We start from the raw sequence: 20,697 nt of genomic DNA, 5'->3' as shown, positions 1-20,697 counted from the left end.
GCAAAATAACTACTGATCGATAATTATAATATCGCCATCGCTATTATGTATATCACGCGATGGGTTTGATGAGGCCAGCGTTATTCACATTATCTCCAGTGCTTTAATGAATATCGTTCGCTAGAAACTTTGTCGCTGAGTGGTTTTCCCATAGTGGCGCAACTCATTTTCCATGCCACCTGGTATGTCAAACAGGTTTTTTTAGCCATGTGCATAAGAATAGGCCTTACATATGTATAATAGTGGTTGATATTTAAGGTCATATTAGTAATAACAGGTTTAGACCAAGGCTTCACCAAAAATACCTCGTTTCTTTACATTGGTATAAGATAAGATTAAAATAAAGTTAATTTTAAATATGTTGACTATTTGTCCGACTGTGTTTCTCACCCTAACATTATCTATTCTCCTTCGTTCTTCCTTTTTCTAAAACGGCCTCCAAAACTCTATTGTTCCTTTCTTCTTCTTCTTCTTCTTCTTCTTTTGTTTAATCATCCATCCACGGTAGAAATTAGTTGTTTATTTTGGATGGTGGCATTCGTGTAAAACTCAATGAGTTTTGGTTTTCCCTGACTAAGGTGTATGTATGGTTTTAAGGAAGACTCTAAAGCATGGGCAGAGCCAAGAATTATGGGATGGGGTGCAAAAATTTGGTATAGGGTGCAATTTTTTTTAAGGTGTCGCAAAAAGCAAAAATAGGCTTATATATACAAAAAAAATCTAATTGAGCCTAAAATAGGCTTTGGAGCCAGCTGGGCAGGGGTTCAAGTGCACACCCGTGCACTGGGTTGACTCCGCCCCTGGTCTGAAGTAAATCATTAGGGTTAATAATGTTGAAAATAATAATTTGTAATCTAGAATTGTCTAGATTTGTTTAGATAAGTTTAAGGAATTCTATACAGTGAAAGTCGTATAATTAGTTCGCTAGTCAGTGAGAATACTCTAGAAAAAGCTAAAGTAATTTATGTCTAAAAACTTTTATAATGCGAACTACAGAGAGATCGGTCATTGTAATGTTATGTAATAGATTAAATAGTGTCTATAGAATTCTAGGAAGGTCTTAGACTGCCTATAAATGGATAAGTCCTATCACAAATGTAATTCAAGCAAGAAGTAATAAGATTAAAAAGTTTAGAGAGATTTGAGTCTTACTTCAACTAAGAGCTTTGTATGAGTAGCGTTAATGGTGGTGTTATGCTCGTATATTTCTGAATTTTCTATTCAAATCCCAATATGGTATCAGAGTGGAGTTTCGATCTTTATGGGGCATATAGGTGATCAACGAAAATGGAAACGGGATGAAAGGTACGACTCGACTATTTGTAGTTTGAGTTTTTGAGTTTTGATTGTTTGTTTTAGATCCCCATATGAGTGTTATCACCCATGTCTATATAAAAAGAGAAGGTGAGAAAGAAGAATATGTTGCTTGTGAGAAGGCCCAAGTTATGTTAAAGTTGTTTTGATGATGAAAAACGTCTTCATGAAAGGAAAACTAGAAAGAGAAAAGAAAAATTGTGGGAGGTGCACAAAAAAATGCACTTCTGATCATGGCATGAGAAGCCATGTTGTCACGAGATGCCTATCCTCTACTCGTGGAGAAAATAGACAAGTAAAGGTTAAGGGAAAGTTGAGTGAAGGCTGACGGAAATCCGCGTAAATTCCAGACCAAGTAAAGGCCAAGACGGTAGGAACGAATCTACTAAGAGGATAGCAGGATGCTAAGCTATCTAAGAAAAAAAAAAGGATAGAAGACAACAGTTGTAGAGACATCATGAGAATACGAGGCGTGTCAACGCGAAGAAATGTCGGACATGGAAAAATGAAAACTACACCACGAGCATGAGAAGTGAAGGATGAATGAAAAATTGGGTGAAGATCGAAACTACATAATGGAGATTACAAATTAAGAGGGGATGTTAGAATAGTAATTTTTAATCTAGATTTGTTTAGACAGGTGTAAGGAATTCTACACAGTGAAAGCTGTAAGATTATTTAGCTAGTCAGTGAGAATACTCTAGAGAAAGCTAAAGTAAGTTATGTTTAGAAAGTTCTATAATATATAAGACAAACAATAACATTACAAGAAGACCCAACCTAGCGAATTGAAAACTCTAAAGATTTGAATGAGTAATCCACAATTTCAAAATTAGCATCATCATAATCTACAATTTCATCATTATCATCATCATCATCATCATCATCATAATCTTTGATTTCAACATCATCAACTTCAATTTCATCATCATAATCTTTGATTTCAACATCATCATAATCTTGGTGTTCAGTAAGTAATGGTTAATCTAATGAATAATAACCTATATATATATATATATATATACTAGATTGCATCTATCTCAGCAAGGAGAATACTACATCTAGAGTTGTTTTGGACAGTAAGATTAAAATGTTTCTTGACAAAATTAGGATTGGAAATGAGGTAAATCCAAGATTTAGAAACACACTTACATTTGAGTATGGATATGACCGTAAAATATTATCAAGATTTCAAGCTAAGCTCTTCAGGCATACTCGACATTGTCTCCTCTCTTTCTCTTACAACGTTACTGAAGAAGAAAATGATTGAGAAGATGGCGGCGGTTGAGCGATTTGAGAATCTATTTATTTAGCCTGAAATTTTTAGGGGCGACTCAAAAAGATTTAGGGGAGAATTTTTTATACCCATCGCATAGATGTGGCTATGGAATGTCCTAGTCATTAGGAAAAGGAAAAGAGTAAAAAGAGTCCTTCTCGTTAGGCTTTCGATTACTTTCTAGTATGACCGGTGAAGCATGAGTAGATGAAGTACCAACATTCAAAGTGAATTCCCTTGAAATACCAGAGATATCATGGAAACTTGGTGAGTTCTTTAAATCTAACAATTCCATAAACTCCTCGAAGTTTCGGCAATGGGTCTTTTCCCAATATTTGTATCCGTATGGGGTCAAAATCTGAGTCTAGACCAACAAGGAACTAAATTCTTCGACCTTTTTCAAATTCTCTTATGTAACTTGGTGGTATCATTTACACACTTCATGTCGCATGGATGGAGAAAATCAAGTTATTGCCATAGAGCTTGAAGAGCATTATATAGTAAACTGACATAGATCATTCTGACATGTCTCTATAATTCGACCATACATCTGTGTAGCATCACCAGTCACAACAAAAATCTGAACAAAAACATCCGTTACTTTGTTTGCAGTGACTAGAATACTCTTGAGATCAAGAGCCACTGAATCTAGTATCCAGCTCATTATCAAAGCATTTTCTTCCACCCAAATATCATATGTAGGGCACGTGGTTGCTGGACATACCTTGCTTCCGCTTAAGTACCCCGACTTTTCTTTACCAGTGATGTAAAGTTTCACATAATGAGACCAAACAAGATAGTTTGTGTCATTTAACTTATAGGATGTCATCTTGACATTCATATTATCATTATCACAAAAGTCTAAGAGATCAGCTCACAGACCTTCAAAAACAACTTTAAGGATCTAACTTATAAATTTGAATCTCAAATTTAAGCTACAGTAAATCTAGTTGGGTTTCTCTTCTCTCTCTTTAGTTATGATACTATAAGGAAACAACCAGAGAGAGTGAAGGAGTGTAAAAAAATACTCAAAGGAGAGGCTCATTTCTAGTACATTTTTTACACACAATGACAAGTATACCCTTAATGGGTAAAACATGGATTACACTATTCACTAGTATGCAAGCGGGTTGTAACATTTTGGTGCCCAATTTTATAAGGGCAACTCCTATGATATGGATGTTAAAACACCCACAATTTGTAACATTTTGCTGCCCAATTTTGTAAGGGAAACTCCTAGGATGTTAAAACATCCACATTATGGAGGATTCCTATAAATATGGATGATCAAAATTTTGTAAAGATTTATCCCATTATGGAAGTTCAAATATACATGCAAAAATCGAGATCTATATGTATTTTCATTTTATATTTTTAATATATTAAAAAAATAAAAATATCCATCATAAGGACACTCATAAAGATGTGGATGATTTTCTCTTCGGGAGTTCCCTAAGACAACTTGTTCTGTTAACTAGCCGAGCTTCTCCAATGGTGGTTGTGTTTATTTCCTAGATGGCAACACAAATAAGACATTCTCATTCCAATTTATCCTTAAATTTAGGGAGGAAAAGTAATTCATCTCAAATGATTTTTGTTTGTGATTTTTTATGGATTAAATGTAAATTTTATTTTTAGTAATTTTTAGATTTTATTAGAGTTAAAAATGGTTATTTAATATATTAGAATTAATTTAGGTAAGCAAAAGCTTACTAGAATAGCTTGACAATGTCAAGGTGAATGTCTAAAACTCAACATTCACCTTGACAATGTCTAATAAAAATTAAGCCATGTCATCTTTACATTCATTTAAAAAATTCGGTTGGAGAAGAATTTAGAGAAAATTTAAGAAATTCGGTTGGAGAAGAATTTTAGAGAAAATGAATGTGTATCCTATGTGGACTTTGACATTTATGTTTACATACATTCCAGTGGAGAAGCTCTAAGAAATTTTCCAGTTCTGCTCCTTGTGATTTCTACACAAATAAGCTCTCTCGGTTATAATCACGCCTGTACTGGGTTGTTTTGCACTTGGAACCAACAATTTCCAAGTGGATCTCAAAAATAATCCTAGACAGGACTAAACGTACATACCCACAGAATGATCCACTAAATAGGCCCAAGAATGCAGGTTGAATATCTGATACTTTTACTATGCAGTGCTTTGACTGAGAGTTGTTAACAATTACACCGCCATATTTAACCTGGAACCACTTCACTGTATTCTTCTTTTGTAACTCTGTGTTGAACTCCACCACTAGCCTTGCATCAAGGGACAACCAACGCGGTACCCCGGGGGCCTGGGCACTCTAAAACCGCGTAGAAATCCACACCGAAGAAACCCGTGGAAGGATCTAGGAACGGAAAACACATTAAAAGGAAAAACCAGTTAGAATGGAGACAAAAGATGCACTGAAGTGAATGCGGAAAATGAATCACACATTCTGAAATGAGGAGTCATTGTTAGCACAGAAATTCTATTGAAATCAATAACTGAATATGACAACAGTGAGACTTGTGAAGTCACTGAACGTATCAATCAAGAATGAGGAAGATGTGCAAAACGGAACTGTCAATCTATCGGGAGCCAAACATAATCCAGGTAAACTTCATGGGGTTAAGTTAAGGTCCCTCGCAGGATAAATACAGGAAACAATGGATGAACTCAAAAAGATCATACTAAGGGCCTGCAGCTACTAACTTGCATTGCTGCAGAGAACCAATTAACTGCTAAACACAATAACATCAACCAGAAATGAAAAGTAGAGGAAACAAAGACCTTATGACTACCCTGGAATCAACATGATTTATAAAAGACACTGGCAAACAATTTTATCCTAGACAATGAGCTCCCAGAATGAGTAGGAAACACTGTCCATTCATGATATTTATACGGTATACTTAAGTTAACTTAAGATCATCGGCGGACTCACTCCATCAAAATATTGTTGGGACAGTGAAACAAAAAGAAAGATAGGTGCAATTGTACGAATTCATAAACAGAAGCTGGAAACCAAAGGACACTGACAACATTAAACAACAAAGTGTAGGAGATGTATTCCAACCATGATAAGTTGGTTACGTGTATTTGTCATCAAGCTAGTCCAGAAAGTAAAAAGAGGAGAACAAACGGTAAACCTAAAATATTGCAGACACTATGAGATGAAACTCACATGGAATACAGACCATCAGAAAGATTGAATCAACATCGACACAAAGTCTGAGACGACCATCGTGAGATATCATAATGTAATTCATCATCTGGTCTCTCCACAGTCCACACAATAGATTAAGTAGACTCCTGAAATTCAGAAAATTTAGGGGTGTAGCAACTATGTTGGACTCCTAGATAAGGTGAAACTTTGAAATTCTATATGGAGAAGCCAATGAGGTGAAACAGATTTTAAAATCCATGAAGAAGTCGCAGAGGAAAGGCACTGCTAATATATGACATCGTAGTTTTTACAATCCATTATAATTAGGGTGTATATAACCATGGTCTACATAAGATCCCTTGCAAAATCTGATTTAAAAACCACAAGAAAAACTCAAAACATACAAATCGAAGCAAATAACCTAGCAATGCATTTGGAAGGAAATCAATTCATATATCGCATTCATGAAACACCAAATACGATTTGTAAATAAACATAAGAAAATGGGCTTACTTCATTCCAAAATCAATATGTTCTTGAACACTGAACCCAAAACAACCATCACTGAATTTTTTTTCAAAAGTTCATATTCCTTGACTTGCAATCCACCCTCAGCATGCAGCAATCATCCTGGGTTGGTTCACAGTTGGAACCAACAATTATTAAGGTTAACCAAACTCTCATTTACCAGATCTTTTTTCGGGATAGAGGTTCTTATTTCCAACAAAAATATAACATAGAAGTAAAGAACACAGTAGATATAACAGGCGAATAAAATTTAAGGGAAAATTTTTACTCATGAAAATCATCTTGTTAGATGAGACGTAGCACTCTTCGAAAACTACTCTAGCCTCTAGGTAGTTGTTTGTCCTATATCCAAAAAATTCCTAAGTAGTTGTAATAGTTGTCTATTGCAAAAAAAATACAAATAATAATTCTAGACACCGTATGAGTCTGTATGAGTCTATAATACGATTATAATTTTCTAATCTGTAAATGAATCTAAAGAACAGGTTCAGGAATGCGGGTTGAATATCTGATAGCTCTTTTACTATGCAGTGTTTTACTGAGACTTGTTAAGAATTACACCCTCATATTTAGCCTGGAACCACTTCATTGCATCCTCCTTTGAAACTCTGTGTTCAATTCCAACACTAGCCTTGCATCTGCGGCGACGACTAACACGGTACCCTGCGCGCTCCAGAACTGCGTAGAAATCCAAACCATAGATACCGGTGGAAGGGTCGTATCTAGGAAGGGAAAACATGTTAAAAGGAAAAACCAGTTAGTTAATGGAGACCAATGATGAACTGAAGTAAATTCAGAATATGGATCACACTCTCTGAAATAAGAAGTCAATGAACAGCTTAGGAAAACACTGTGAAATGAAACTTGCATGGAATTGAATAGACCATCAGTAAGATTGGATCAACATCGACACAAAGTCTCAGACGACCATCGTGAGATATCAAAATGTAATTCATCACCTGGTCTCTCCACAAAATAAATTAACTAGACTCCTGACATTCAAAAAAAATATAGACAGGGTGAAACTTTAAAATTCCATATGGAGAAGCCAATTCCCCATCTCAATATTTAACAAAGACAGAAATAAAATGTCGAAGAGGAAAGGCACTGCTGCATACTTGACAAACTTTGTCACTAGCAAAGACAATGAGGCCAACTGAAGACATCTTAGATTTTGCAGCTAGAATAATGTAATTTCGATTTATAACATAAAAACCAAAAAACAAAAACAAATAAATCTGATTCAAAACCAAAAGAAAAACCAAAAACATATAAATCAAATTCAAGCTAATAACCTAGCAATGCATTTCAAAGGGAATCATTTCATATATCACATTAATCAAAAAAACACCAAATATAATTTGTAACACTAAATACATAAAAAATAAGAAAAGGGTGGGTGCTTACTTCAATCCAAGATCGATATGTTCTTGAATCCAAAACAACCAGTATCACTGAAATTCCTTCTCAAAAGCTCATATTCCTTAACTTTCAATCCCCTCTCAAGAAGTTCTGTTGCCTTGTCACCTTTTACAGTTACATGACAAGCTGTCATTTCATTACGCCTAATCCCAAACGACCTTACAGTATTCTTAGCTGATCATCGATAACACCAGAAAAAGTTCAATCAACAACAACAACAAAAAAAAAATGTAAAATTGAACTATTTTGTTTACATTAAATAATTAATAACTCACCCTTGGAGAACACAGGTGCTTGTCCAGTCAACTGCTCCACCACCTTAGCAGCTCTGGTGAGACGATCACCACTTTCACCAACAGAGATGTTTAAAACAAGTTTTTGAACTTTATATTCCTCATAGGATTCGTAAGCTTCTTTTCTGACTCCATCCGTAGCAAGCAATTTTTACAAATGAACAAAAATTACTGTTCAACTCTAGGTGATTAAATAGCTGTACGTTTCTAGGGTTTTACTCTAAATGACGTTAATATCCCCGAGTGAAATCCAATTCGTCGGGTCGGACACAGGTTAATCCGGTTTAGCCCGTTGATATATGTGATGAAACTCAAACCCTTGCCAAATATCCCGCCCTTTCATCCAACATCTCACTTCCTCAGTTTATCTCAGTTTCAGTTCCACAGCCCCAGAAAGTATACAATTTCTTACTGAAATCAGTCACGTTTTCGATCATTACTGGTTACAATTTGAGAACTTAATTTTAAACTCTAGATCTTTAAAAGGAACCCCTAAAAACGGAAAGTATTTCTCCTCCGAAGCCAACCTAGGGTTTCTTAACCAATTCATTTTTCGAACTCATCCAAAGTAAGGTATTCTCACATATACATTCTTCTTGGTTCATATTTGGCTATTTCTGTTGTATTTTCTACTTTTCTTGGTTTCAATTGTTTGCATTTTGAAGGCTTTCTGATATACTAATTGGTTATGATGAGTTTAGTGTTCATTGTTTAGGTTTGGGGATTCTGTTGATGGTCTGTTTGATTTCATATTTAAACATTTTGTCTGGTTGGGTGAAATTATCTTCAACACTTTTTGTTCAATTGATTAGTTAAACAAATAAAACCCTGTTTGATTTTTTCTATGTTATTGTGGATTTTGGTGAACATGGTTTAACCTTGGTTCTGGACTTAGTACTCGTATTCTTAGCAATTTGTACATGGCTGTTTAATTTATGTTATGTGGATTGCGAGCAAAAGATATGCTTTTAGTAATGCATGGTCACTTTGAATTAGTTTGTTTACTTTAGTAACTGAGTGAGAAAGCTATGCTATGTTTGGATACTGATGCTTAGAAGAGAGGTAATTTTATGTTTGAAATAAGAAAGATTTCCTTGGATAAATGTAGGGTGAACTCAACCACTGATAAAATGCGAGAAGATGTGGTGGAGAAGCTCAGAGGTGTAGTAAGAGATTGTGTTAGCAAACATCTTTACTCATCAGCCATTTTCTTTGCTGATAAAGTTGCTGCTTTCACTTCGGATCCTGCTGATATATACATGCAAGCTCAAGCTCTCTTCCTTGGCCGACATTATCGACGTGCTTTCCACCTTCTCAATGCTTCTCAGATTGTTCTTCGTGATCTTCGTTTTCGTTATCTCGCTGCCAAGTGCCTGGTATTTTCTCTCTTATCCATTTTAGACTTACCAGTGTCTCATATTGATACTTTTTTCGTAAGGTTTTTTTTTTTTATTATTGTCTATATTAAAGGGTTTTAACCAAATCATGGTAGATAATAACAATAAAAGTGTAATACGAGCTATGTTATACACGTACTATAAGACCACAGTCATCAGACTAAGGAAAAATACTAAACTGGGAATGAGTGCAAGAACGGGTTGACAAATTAAGTGAAGGGGTGAGCTCATTTGTCTTGGAGAAACCACTCTTTGTGTATGATGTTTCAATCTGCAGGCACATCTCTGTTGTGGATAACTATCTGTTCATTGTGTTTTCATCAGGAGGAATTAAAGGAGTGGGATCAATGTCTATTAATGCTTGGAGATGCTAAAGTTGATGAACAGGGAAATGTTCTCGATGTGAAGGATTTTAATGTCATGTACTTGGACAAGGAAGGTGAAGATCGTGAAATAAATGTAAGCTTTGTCTTGATAGTGCTTTGTTTCTGATTTTTTTCTTTTTTTAAAGTGTATATCTCTTTTTTTTCAAAGTGTATATCAATCATAGCCGTACTAGATTCAAAAGTCTCGTCGTGCATCATTTCCTCGTAATCATAAGCTGAACTAACTTCTGGTGTCCTCTTCAGGCCCATTGCCATTACGATTCATTTAAACGTGTCTTCTTTCTAAGTAACCTTTTACCAGTAAGATGGGATTATTAACATGTTTAACGTAAGGCTACTCTTTCCATGTCTAGGTAAGCATCTAATTTGGGACTTGCCATTATAAACTGACCATTTGAAGGAAAACATTCATCTTAGTTCCTAGTCTGGCGTACAAAATGATCATAAGTGCTCTCACACCAGCTTTGTCTTATGGTGCCTTCAACTAGGTTTCATCTGTTATTTTGCCTCCTTAGACGGCACATTAAACTGTCTGGTCCGTAATAGCTGAAAGAGGTGATATAACAGTTTGATTAAAGGACTTACGAGCAAATATTGAATCAGGAGACAAGCAGAACATTTTTCTGCTTGGTTTTGATGAGAAACCTGGGATCTGAGTTCCAAGGTACACCACTTAAGCAAGCCATCCATTCTATGCGTTGGTCGGCTTCTAGTTATCCCTTTGATGCATGTGCCAGTTCTCCACCAGCCATTTTTGGTGATGGTGAGATTCATCCCTGAATCCTCTTCATGTGTCCTTAGCTTGCATGTTGCTTAGGGTCATAAAGGATTAGAGGTGCAGGTCATGTGGTCCCTTCTGTATGCATGTAACGGGCGACAGTCTAAAGTGAAATGGACAGGTATAATGAAGTTTGTAATTTGATTTCTGAGTTTGAACTTGGGAAATCCAGAAAAATTATTGAATGTCAATGATCCGATTGTAAAATTCCAAAAGCCAATCCTTGATTTTAGTTTGTGCTGCTAACTTTGTTGGGATAAAGCTTTATGAACGGTGATGATAGTACTGGGAGTTTTGTTGTCACTAACTTCTTATGTCTGCATGATGTTCCTTGTTTGTGCTATTTGTGGCTGCGTGGCTGTTGACTATCCCGTGATCGTAAATCCTGTGAGGATATTTGTGGCATCATTAGTTGCTTCATCGTTTTATTTACGCTGCCAATTTTGCTGTTAAATAGAAAAAAGAAACGATTATTTTTCAATATTAGTCCTTAAATGGTTTACGTATGGAATTGCATTTTCTTTACTTCTTCCTTCTCTTTGTGACAGATTTCTTCAGCAATATGCTTTTTACGAGGCAAGGCATATGAAGCTTTGGAAAACCGTGTCCAGGCTCGCCAATGGTGAGTTACAATAGTTTGTGTTCATGCAACTCGAGATATATTAATTCATAGTTAGACATAGCTTTTGGGTTTCAACGTTAAATGAACAACAAATAAATTCTCATTGGTATCAAGATGCATGTCATGTTATCTGAAACATTATAATAACATTCAATCTTCATACTGATTGATAATTGGATAATGACGTGGGACTGAAGGCACATCTAAACATGTTAATTGAAATTCAAAATCATGACTATGTCAAATAAATGGAGGAAAAATAATCTGTTCGTCATCATCTAGTGGTGAATTTAAGTTTGATATAAGCAAAATATGCATGAGAATGGTTGTCCAGCTCTGTAATATAACGAACTTATGATGAAACTTGTACACATGCTGATGAAATGCATGTCAAAAATAGATATCACGTTGATTTAGGAACATCATCATAATATTACAAATTGAATATTATTTAAATTCTGAAAGGTAGTCTCGGGCATTATATGCTGAAGAAGGGATATATAGGTGAATGGATTTGCGGTAAACTAGCAATGACACAACAATGCATGCTTTAATGCCAAGGCTGACATAATTTATGGATATGAACAATGAAATGACGCCAGGGTGATTTGGGGATCTCGTGTCATTAGTTACCAGGATCTATATGTGCAGACGTTAGCATATTTGTTTTCATTATGCCTTTGGCCTCTTTGATTTCCTTGAATTTCAAATTTCATTGGCTTCTGGAGCTTACAGTTTAGCCTACTGAAACTGCTGAGATGTGCATGTGTCTTTCTATTCTGTGGTCAAAGTTTCTGCTGAACATTTAATCTTGGACCTATCTTCTGGGGGCATTGACTCACGAATTATGTTTCTAAGCTGAATCCAAATTGTATATATGTTTTATTAGTTGGACTTTGTATTGGTAAAGGACTCAATACGATTTTCATTTTTTATGCTTTTAGGTACAAAGCTGCTATCAAGGCTGATCCTTTATGTTATGAGGTATTTGTTGTTATTATCATCTTTATATTCTTTTTTTTTTTAAATGTGTCAGTCTTGAATAAGAAAAAGCACGATGTGATTGATTTGATAAGAACTAAACCTGAACTGTTTTTGGCATCGAAATATGGGTTTTATTATTTGAGAACTTTTGTTGTTGTCATTAGTATCATTTTTCAGAAGTGATGATATAGAATTTTAGTTAGAAACAATGCGTGAGTATCCCATGCAGAGTCTTTTTAAACTTGTCTGATCAAAATTGATCATGTACTTGAAGATAATAATGCTTAGAATGTTTGCTTTAGAGGATAACCTTTTTTGTTCTTCTTTCCTGTTTTAATCGTCTTAATTGCCTCATCACTTTTTACCAGAAGTATGCCTCTATATACTTGACTCTCATGTTTCAGGCTTTGGAATGTCTTGTTGATAACCACATGCTAACGTGCAAGGAAGGTATAGTTTATTGTTTTCAAGTTCAGTTCTATAGTTTTCTTTAATATGTGCTAGCCTTCCTTTCCAGTTGAACTATGTTGTTCATCCAGTTTGCTTGCGATGCCAGTTAGCTTAAACAGATTCTGATAGCACATATTGTGAACTGTATTACAGAAACAGGTCTCCTATCATCATTGCAATTTGGTTCAGAAGATGGTTGGCTTTCTTCATTTTATTCATGTTTGATAAAGAAGGTAAACACTTTGTAATTTATAACTGTTTTTTTTTTTGAAAGAAACGGAAAGCTTGTAACCTGTATACATCTTTTTGTGTTTTTTGATCCAATCGACACATTGGCTCGTTTTCATTTCCAGTATGAGAAGGAAAATGTTGTAGAGGCGAAATTCAGAGAACTGGAAAAAGAAAATTTTGATATTATTCCTTCAGGTCCATCTTTTACCCGCACACTTAAAAACAATACAGATCTTTTGGTCTGTAAAGCTGAATATTACCATCAATGTGGAGAATATCAGAAATGCTTTGAGCTCACATCTGTGTAAGTTGATAAAATAAACCGAACAGTGTTGATGATTATGTCACGCTCTACGTGTTCTCTTATCTGTCACTAGTATAACTACATCATGTTTGTTTCAGATTACTTGAAAGAGACCCTTTCCATTCAAAATGCACCTTGGTACACTTAGGATCGGCTATGGAGCTTGGTCATTCAAATGAGCTCTATCTTTTGGCATCCAGTTTAGTGAAGGATTATCCTCAAAAGTGAGTCATGGTTTCTATTTTGCTTCTGCTGAACAAGTATGTATCTTTGTTGTGGTAGTTTTTCATTCATTTACTTGCTTCCTGCTGGAAGATTCATATGATATGTATAATTAATTGGTAATCAAGTTGAAGATCCAAATACTGTCCAATGTCCACAGTTACATAAGAAATTAATTTCATTTACTCCATAAGCATGTTCTTTCTTTGATGGCTGTGGGGTCACTAATGTACGCCATTTTGCATTTTGGCTTGGATGTACTGCTTGCAACGTTACAATCCAAATTACATGCTTCATCTTTCATTTTGGTGGACTGAGACACCTGGTTTCAGTTAGCTGATATGCGTTGAAAATGTGAAGTGATCTTCTTCTTTTTTTTTTTCCTTTTTTTTTAATGTTAATGTTTCATATGCTTAAGTAGGTGGATTATTGGTTTTCAAGTTTCAGGTAATTGATATTTTTCTTAGAGCATGTTTAGCAATTGGATAGCATAGTTTTTATAAAGATTTATAGCTTCTCGAATTCGCCGGTATAAAGTCATTACTAACAGCTTTCATTCTTAGAGCCTTGTCATGGTACGCTGTTGGTTGCTACTATTATTGCATCAAGAAGTATGATCAATCACGGCGTTATTTCAGGTAATACACAAACTGGGCAGATTGGGTTTGTTTTGACTTGTTTGAGATGTTATATTCTTCAGTTTATTTATTTTTTATCATCACCATAAAGGGCTGTATTATTTCATCACGTATATTAGCATATTTTGATACTTGTTTTTGGATCTGTAACAGAGGAGTGATAAATTGTTAGAAGTTAGGGTGTAGGTGAATTTCGGCCTCCAGTCGTTGGTTCAACTCCGAATGACATTTATATTTTATTATATCTACAAGAGGGCCACCTATTTCAATACCTCTGCAGAGTCAACTACTAGTTTTAGACATGGTTAGATCTCATATTGTATCGGTATTTGGTGTTCCATAGCCTTTTAGCAAATTTGGGAAGCTTTAAGAGTTGTAGTTGCAAGTGGGTCAAACGCGTAATTAGAAATTTGGAAATCTTAAGTTCGTCTCAGATTTGGTTGTGCATTGAAAGAGTAAAGTTTGATTATTCTATCACCTAGTCTTCGTGTAATTGTATTATATAATGATACACATCCACATTGTTCATTGGCTATATGCATGTTATCATAGCTATATGACTATGTAATGTGCATGCTTGTTAACAAAGTTCGCAATGCACACTTCTCCACATAATATGCTACGAGGTGTTTTATGCTGTTGTCGTATACTTGTTTTGATTACTTCTTAGTCAGACAGGCAGTCAAGTAAGTTCATGAGGTATTTGAAAATTGAAGTGAGTTGATGCTTTCTGAAGTGTATTTCTATCTTTTCTTTATGTGATGATGATGATGATGAAGTTGTTGGTTTTCTAAATTTTCTTTATAGTTGTAACATCTGCTGATCTTTATTTTTTTTTCACATGAATTTCTTATTGGATCTATCTTTTGCTTTATAGCAAAGCAACAAATTTGGATGGAACATTTCCCCCTGCTTGGATAGGTGTTGGAAATGCTTATGCTGCTCAAGAAGAGGGTGATCAAGCAATGTCTTCTTTCCGAACTGCAGCGCGTTTATTTCCTGGGTAATTTGTCTGTTTTAAATAATGTGTTTGCTGACCCAAAGCAGCTTCATGTTTTGATGATGAATTTTATACAGTTGATGAAAAATTAATCCAAGTTAACATGCATGTGGATAATTTTAGCTTTCCCATGAGGAAAGTGGATGTTGTCAAGCGTCAAGAGTAAAACATATTTTAGTTCTTACTGCTTCTTACTTCCATATCATCAGTTTCGGCCATTCTTTTTGCTCCTTCTAATCCTCTACCTTAGTGGAGCAAAAGTTTCAAATATTTGTGCATCTTGGTGGAGGGAATTCTGTTCAGTGAGCAACTATACTTTAAGGAAGTGAATGACTAGGGATTGGGTTTGCAGGACATTTTAAATTTCACATAAGATTCTCACAAAAGCAGAAATATCCAATGGTTAGTTTGGGGATGATGTGGAGAAAAATTCCTCAAGTAATCTCCTTGGTTATTTGGTCACATTCGTGATAATTATTCCTCGAGTTAATTTGTGTTCGGTTCCATCAGACGGTTCCTCAAGAAATTGGTCAGGATATCCAGATGAATTTTTACTTTATATGATCGATGTTCTTGAGAAACTTCGTATTATCTTTGAAAACTCAAATATGTTGTCTTGAGGTAATTAATGGTAGAACCAGTTACATGCACCTGAACTGACAAACTGTGTTGCAGTATCCTTCAAGTAGTTGTCTGTAATGTAAAAGAACTTCTGACGACATACTCATAACTTTAGAATTATGATGTTGTATGAAACCCTGATATGCATACTTTAGAATTATGATGTTCAGGAGAAGTGGAAAGCACGATAACTGTCAATGTCGTGACAAGATAAATGCACATGATACCTTAAGTTATTTAGTCTTGATGGTATCATGGTGCAACCACGTAACTTTGGCGTTTTTTATTTTCACCTTAGAAACTGTAAGTTGTTCTCAGTTCATGATGTCTTTACAATTAGATCCTCTTATGATTAATAATATCTTGATTATAGCGTGAATTTTGATGTTTTCTTATTCCAGGTGTCATTTACCAACTTTGTACATTGGAATGGAGTATACACGAACACACAGCTTTAAACTTGCGGAACAGGTGACAATACATGTTCATAATGGTCACAAATTTAGCACTTTCCAGTTTTTATTTGCATCCTTAGAGGGGAAAAACTAAGTGTACCTAAAATATTAGTGACACTTTGTTTTGTTCAGTTTTTTATGCAGGCAGAAACAGTTTGTTCGTCCGATCCACTTGTATATAATGAACTTGGGGTAGTTGCGTATCATATGAAAGAGTAAGGCGCTTTTTTAAATCCATTTGAGTTAAATTTGGACTATCATCTTTTATTAGCTTTTTCCTTGATCTAACTTCAATATCAACTTTGTTGTTTAAGTTGTACACGTCTAAAATTTTATTTCCCTAAGCTTTCTTAATATTAAAAGTCTGTGTAATTATAATATCTTTAGGTATGAAAAAGCCGAACACTGGTTTAAGAAGACTTTGTCTCACGTTCCATCATCTATAAGTGAAATGTGGGAACCAACTTTCGTGAATCTTGCACATGCGCTGAGGAAGCTGAAGTAAGTATCTCAATAAAATTCGTACAACTAACATTTGTGTTTCTGTTCCTATTGATAATACAAAAATTGAGATTTGTCCATTTTCTGGTTAGAATAAACTTTTTATGGGGAAAGCTTAGCTTACATATCTGAGTACGCATATGCTGAAGCTTGGATAAAAAATAATTTTATTGTTGTACCTATGTAATTAATGTTTAGAAACTATACTATGGATTCTGATTTCTGATAATATGTACGGTATTGTATTGGAAGAGAAATGATTAATTCTTAAATCAGTATTCTTATAAAATAAGCCTTATTGCTGCCAGGAAATACAATGAAGCTATTTCGTACTATGAGAAAGCACTAGCACTGTCAACTAGAAGTTTAAGCACTTACGCGGGTTTGGCGTACACGTATCATTTACAGGTACCCTTTCTATCAGCCTCTTTTTAAGTTGGCTGTTGCGTGTTAATAAATTTGTGACTAGAGCTCAGAGTGTAATTTTGTTGCTATTGCTTAGAGGTTGTCTCTTTTATATCAAACAGTTTCTTCTGAGGTTACTTTTCTGTGATAGCAACTTGCGGTCCCTGGGCCCATTATGGTATATAGGTAAGAGCTGAAAATTTTGGAAATGGGTGAACTTCGAGCAAAAAGATTCATTTGTATTCAGAGAAAGGCTGAGACCCAAACCGAGGCGGGATTCCACATTGACCTTAAGATCAATTTCGGCCCTCATTAGCATTAGGATATGGATGATAGCCCTTTAGGATACAATAACAACCCTATCCTTAGTAGCATTATGGTTTGGTCGGATTAAAGGAAGTGTCTCTCTGGTGTTAACCGGTGAGAGTAGTTAAAGGAAGAAAAGCTATACGTTTCTTACTTCAATTCCCTCTGCTTATATACTACACATCTAAGTGTATCCAATTTGGTAAAATACGCCATCCCTAGAACCTTGAGATTAGTCAACTAACTGCCCTTGTAAATCTTGCTGGCTTATCACACAAGACCTCACGACCAATTGTTAAATATATGTGTAGTGTATCTTAACTCGATAGACATAATAGTCCCGACTCCTGAAGTTTTATTGGTCATGGGTTTTATGTGTATATGTACTATACTTGAGAAATTGGGTGAATAGTCTTCTTTCCTGTTATGTCATCGGTTAAAATCAGAGAGACAACTCTACAGTTCCTGATTTTGTTAAGGATTTGTGCTACCTTTGATCGGATTGCCATTGTAGATCAGCTCTCCTGATAGCATGTTTCAGTTGCTAAATTGAGTTTTTGTGAACATGCCTCAGTTTGATCTATTCTCTTCCTTAGTAGCCGAAGTTTTATTTTACCAAAGTTTCAGATTTCATTATTTACAATCTCATGATTTATTCTTGTTAGCTTTAACTTGTGTATGAACTACATTGGTACAACATACAAATTGTTTGCGGGGTTCTTGTGGGTAGCAAATGCACACTGAACAGCTATTAATGGTATCTGGTTTAGAAACTTAAAATCCTGGAACCAGACCTTTCTTTGCTATCAGATGGATCAGTCCATGCTAGCAGCCATCAATTCTCAAAGCCGGATTCATAACCCAGTGCGACATGATTATTTTCAGCCATACCCCACACTAAGCTGTATGTCATCAAAATGCATACCCCCACCAAGCAGATATTCCTTTCTGTTTTTTATTTAGATAGGACGACCGAAGTATTAGCCTAAATTTGTTTAGGTGCTTCATATTCAACACTGACTTCATTCATTTTACTTTTATCTTTAAAATTTTATAAACCCTGTCTAAATGTAGTTAAGCAGCGCTGCTATTACTTTTCTATATTAGGCGTTATGGCTTAAATCAGATGCTCAGTTCTGAAACCTTTTATTTCAGGCTTTTTAGCTTATTATGGGATGATGTGAATGTACGTCATTATAATATGATCGAAGTATTAAGCTAACTTTCTATTTTTGCCTTATGGAACTCTGGCTCCATTTCAATCTTTTCTATTGTGTGTTAACTTGGCTTGAGGAATTTGCTGAAAGAAACCTGTTACAGTAACTTCTTTTTTTTTCTCCGTTTTTAGTACAAACATGTTACAGTAACTAGTTTGACATATAGTTGCTGTGTTGGTAGTTTACTTTTCCAATTTTTGCGAAGCATGTAACTTTGGATTGTTAACTGCATCTATAAGTTCATTTCAGGGATTCATTTTCTATCAGTGTCTGGGCCAAGATTCAAAACCATATGCCCTTCCTGTTGCTATCAAGAGTAAAATTGACCTTCCCTGTTGTCAACTCTTTCATTGGCTCTCTATGTTCCCAAATTTGTCTTGGAACTCGTTAATGCCTGGTCTTTACTAGATCCTCTACGAGATTCTTTCACATTCTGACACTTTTCTTCTTACTCATGTTTAACAGGATAAATTTGATGCAGCAGTTAATTGTTATCATAAGGTAAGCACTTCTGAATGATCCTTTTTTTTTTCTCTTTCCTTATTAAGCTATGCGTTCCAGCTTCCAAGTTCAGTTTGTGTTCATCTAAAATTTCATGTGCGCAAAGAGTAGTTAAACATTTTGGTGTTACTTTTTATTTCAGGCATTATGGCTGAAACCAGATGATCAGTTCTGCACAGAGATGTTAACACTAGCTCTTGTGGATGAATGCCATCATAATTCTGTTGAATTGCGTCAAAGTGAACATGTTCTGTGATGAAAAAAAATATTTCTCTATCGCGGATAAATAATGGTCACCTGAACACATATATGTATTTATATGCTTTTTATCATAAACTTGCATGTGTACCATTGTATTTTGCACCAAAGCTAGACACATGATATTATACAGACCCACACAAGACAATGATTGACTGTTACAGATAATAGTTTAACAGAAACTATTAATAGCCAACAGTTACAAATAACAGAAATGAGAAATGAACCAAAAGGTGATAAGTGTTAAAATATCTGTTAGAGACAGTCTCCAAATTGGGCGATTTTGGGATAACCCCGTTTGATATTTTTTTCAAAAATTTCCGTATCCTCTCTTTTTTTTATCACAATCTAATCCTAGTTATTGTTTTAAAAACTCTGATTTCCATGTTAGTTGCCTGTCGATAGATAACCAATATTCGATATCCATCTGAGTTCGTTCGAATCTTTAAGATATTATCTGAAATGCGTATATTGGATACGGATAGGTGCATTGCTTTGGAAACTGAAGTGCGCATTAGAAGGTGCATTGCTGTGGAAAATAGAAGTCCGCATTAGAAGGTGCATTGCTGTGGAAAATAGAATTATTTACCTGGGAGCAAGTATTAGTTTTTTTTTTAAAACCCGCTGAATTGGGATATCCCTCGGAATTAAATTTCACCTCTGCTTTATTTGGTTCTTTTATGCCTGAAAATGGAACCTCGAGTGAGAATGGTCTTTTTGGGTCTAATGTGGGTGCTAATGAAGTTGTTATTCTTGAGCCTATGCCTCTATCTGCTCTCCCACCTGAACCAGAGGTTTCTGATGAAGAATTTGAGAGGGAGATTGACCTTATGATGTTGGATGAAGACCCTATGGCAGCTGATGCCTCTAATGCTCATGACCATGTAAGTCTTTCTAAGCCTTGATTGTTCTCTGTCTTTTATTTCTTTTTGTCTTTTGCTATTGTGTTGATTTGCTTGTTTGTACTTCCTTTTTATTTTGGCATATTGCCTCCCTTTTTCTGTTTGTTATCATGAAAATCTTGTGTTGGAATATGAATGGTTGTTGTTCTGACAAAAAATGGAGGCATCTTTTAAATCTTGTTAGGAAATATAAAATTGATTGTATTTGCTTGTTAGAGACTATGGTTGATGAAGATACTGTTAAGAAATTCATTCACCACTTGCCTTATGACTCTTGGGACATCATTCCTGCTGTGGGAAAGTCGGGTGGTCTAGCTTTTGGTTATTTTGGTAAATCTTCAATTGAAGTTTTAGGTTGCTCCCTTAATATGGTTCATATTCTTTGTGATATTACGCCTGTGATTAAGAATTGTGTTGTCTCTTTCATATATGGTTCGACTAACTTAGCTGGTATTAAGAATCAATGGAATTTTCTTAGTGAAATGTGTGATAATAATAAAAATCCTTGGATGCTTGTGGGAGACTTTAACT

The 20,697-nt window shown here is 35.2% G+C and overlaps 1 protein-coding gene, 2 non-coding genes and 1 pseudogene across 5 annotated transcripts; 1 reads left to right on the top strand and 3 right to left on the bottom strand.

The window, feature by feature from the left end:
• Window positions 1–4,453: 4,453 nt before the first annotated feature.
• On the bottom strand, window positions 4,454–8,223 carry LOC113297007 (annotated as a pseudogene).
• LOC113300843 lies at window positions 5,774–5,857 on the bottom strand. Its single transcript, XR_003335953.1, has one exon. It is a non-coding gene; the product is annotated as a small nucleolar RNA Z161/Z228 (small nucleolar RNA).
• Window positions 7,155–7,238, bottom strand: LOC113300840. Its single transcript, XR_003335951.1, has one exon. It is a non-coding gene; the product is annotated as a small nucleolar RNA Z161/Z228 (small nucleolar RNA).
• A 95-nt stretch (window positions 8,224–8,318) lies between the features above and the next one.
• LOC113297006 (anaphase-promoting complex subunit 6-like) lies at window positions 8,319–19,494 on the top strand. 3 transcript variants are annotated; one of them, XM_026545382.1, is made up of 18 exons: window positions 8,319–8,561; window positions 9,097–9,364; window positions 9,710–9,844; window positions 11,098–11,171; window positions 12,116–12,155; window positions 12,560–12,605; window positions 12,759–12,838; window positions 12,959–13,140; window positions 13,239–13,364; window positions 13,926–14,000; window positions 14,878–15,003; window positions 16,023–16,092; window positions 16,209–16,291; window positions 16,464–16,577; window positions 16,886–16,985; window positions 18,755–18,821; window positions 18,971–19,006; window positions 19,149–19,255. In XM_026545382.1, exons 2-17 carry the CDS (start codon window positions 9,119–9,121, stop codon window positions 18,973–18,975), a joined length of 1,569 nt encoding a protein of 522 aa, XP_026401167.1. In that variant the 5' UTR covers window positions 8,319–8,561; window positions 9,097–9,118; the 3' UTR covers window positions 18,976–19,006; window positions 19,149–19,255. The 3 variants fall into 3 exon arrangements, with proteins under 3 accessions (XP_026401167.1, XP_026401166.1, XP_026401165.1); XM_026545381.1 differs by lacking the exon at window positions 18,755–18,821 and having other exon boundaries at window positions 8,319–8,556; window positions 19,149–19,494; XM_026545380.1 differs by lacking the exon at window positions 18,755–18,821 and having other exon boundaries at window positions 19,149–19,494.
• Window positions 19,495–20,697: the final 1,203 nt, after the last annotated feature.

This window comes from Papaver somniferum, chromosome 7 (genome assembly GCF_003573695.1).
Source record: "Papaver somniferum cultivar HN1 chromosome 7, ASM357369v1, whole genome shotgun sequence".
In the NCBI taxonomy this organism is placed as follows: domain Eukaryota; kingdom Viridiplantae; phylum Streptophyta; class Magnoliopsida; order Ranunculales; family Papaveraceae; genus Papaver; species Papaver somniferum.
Note: the sequence above shows the minus strand (reverse complement) of the source record. Positions and strands in the feature narration are given on the sequence as shown.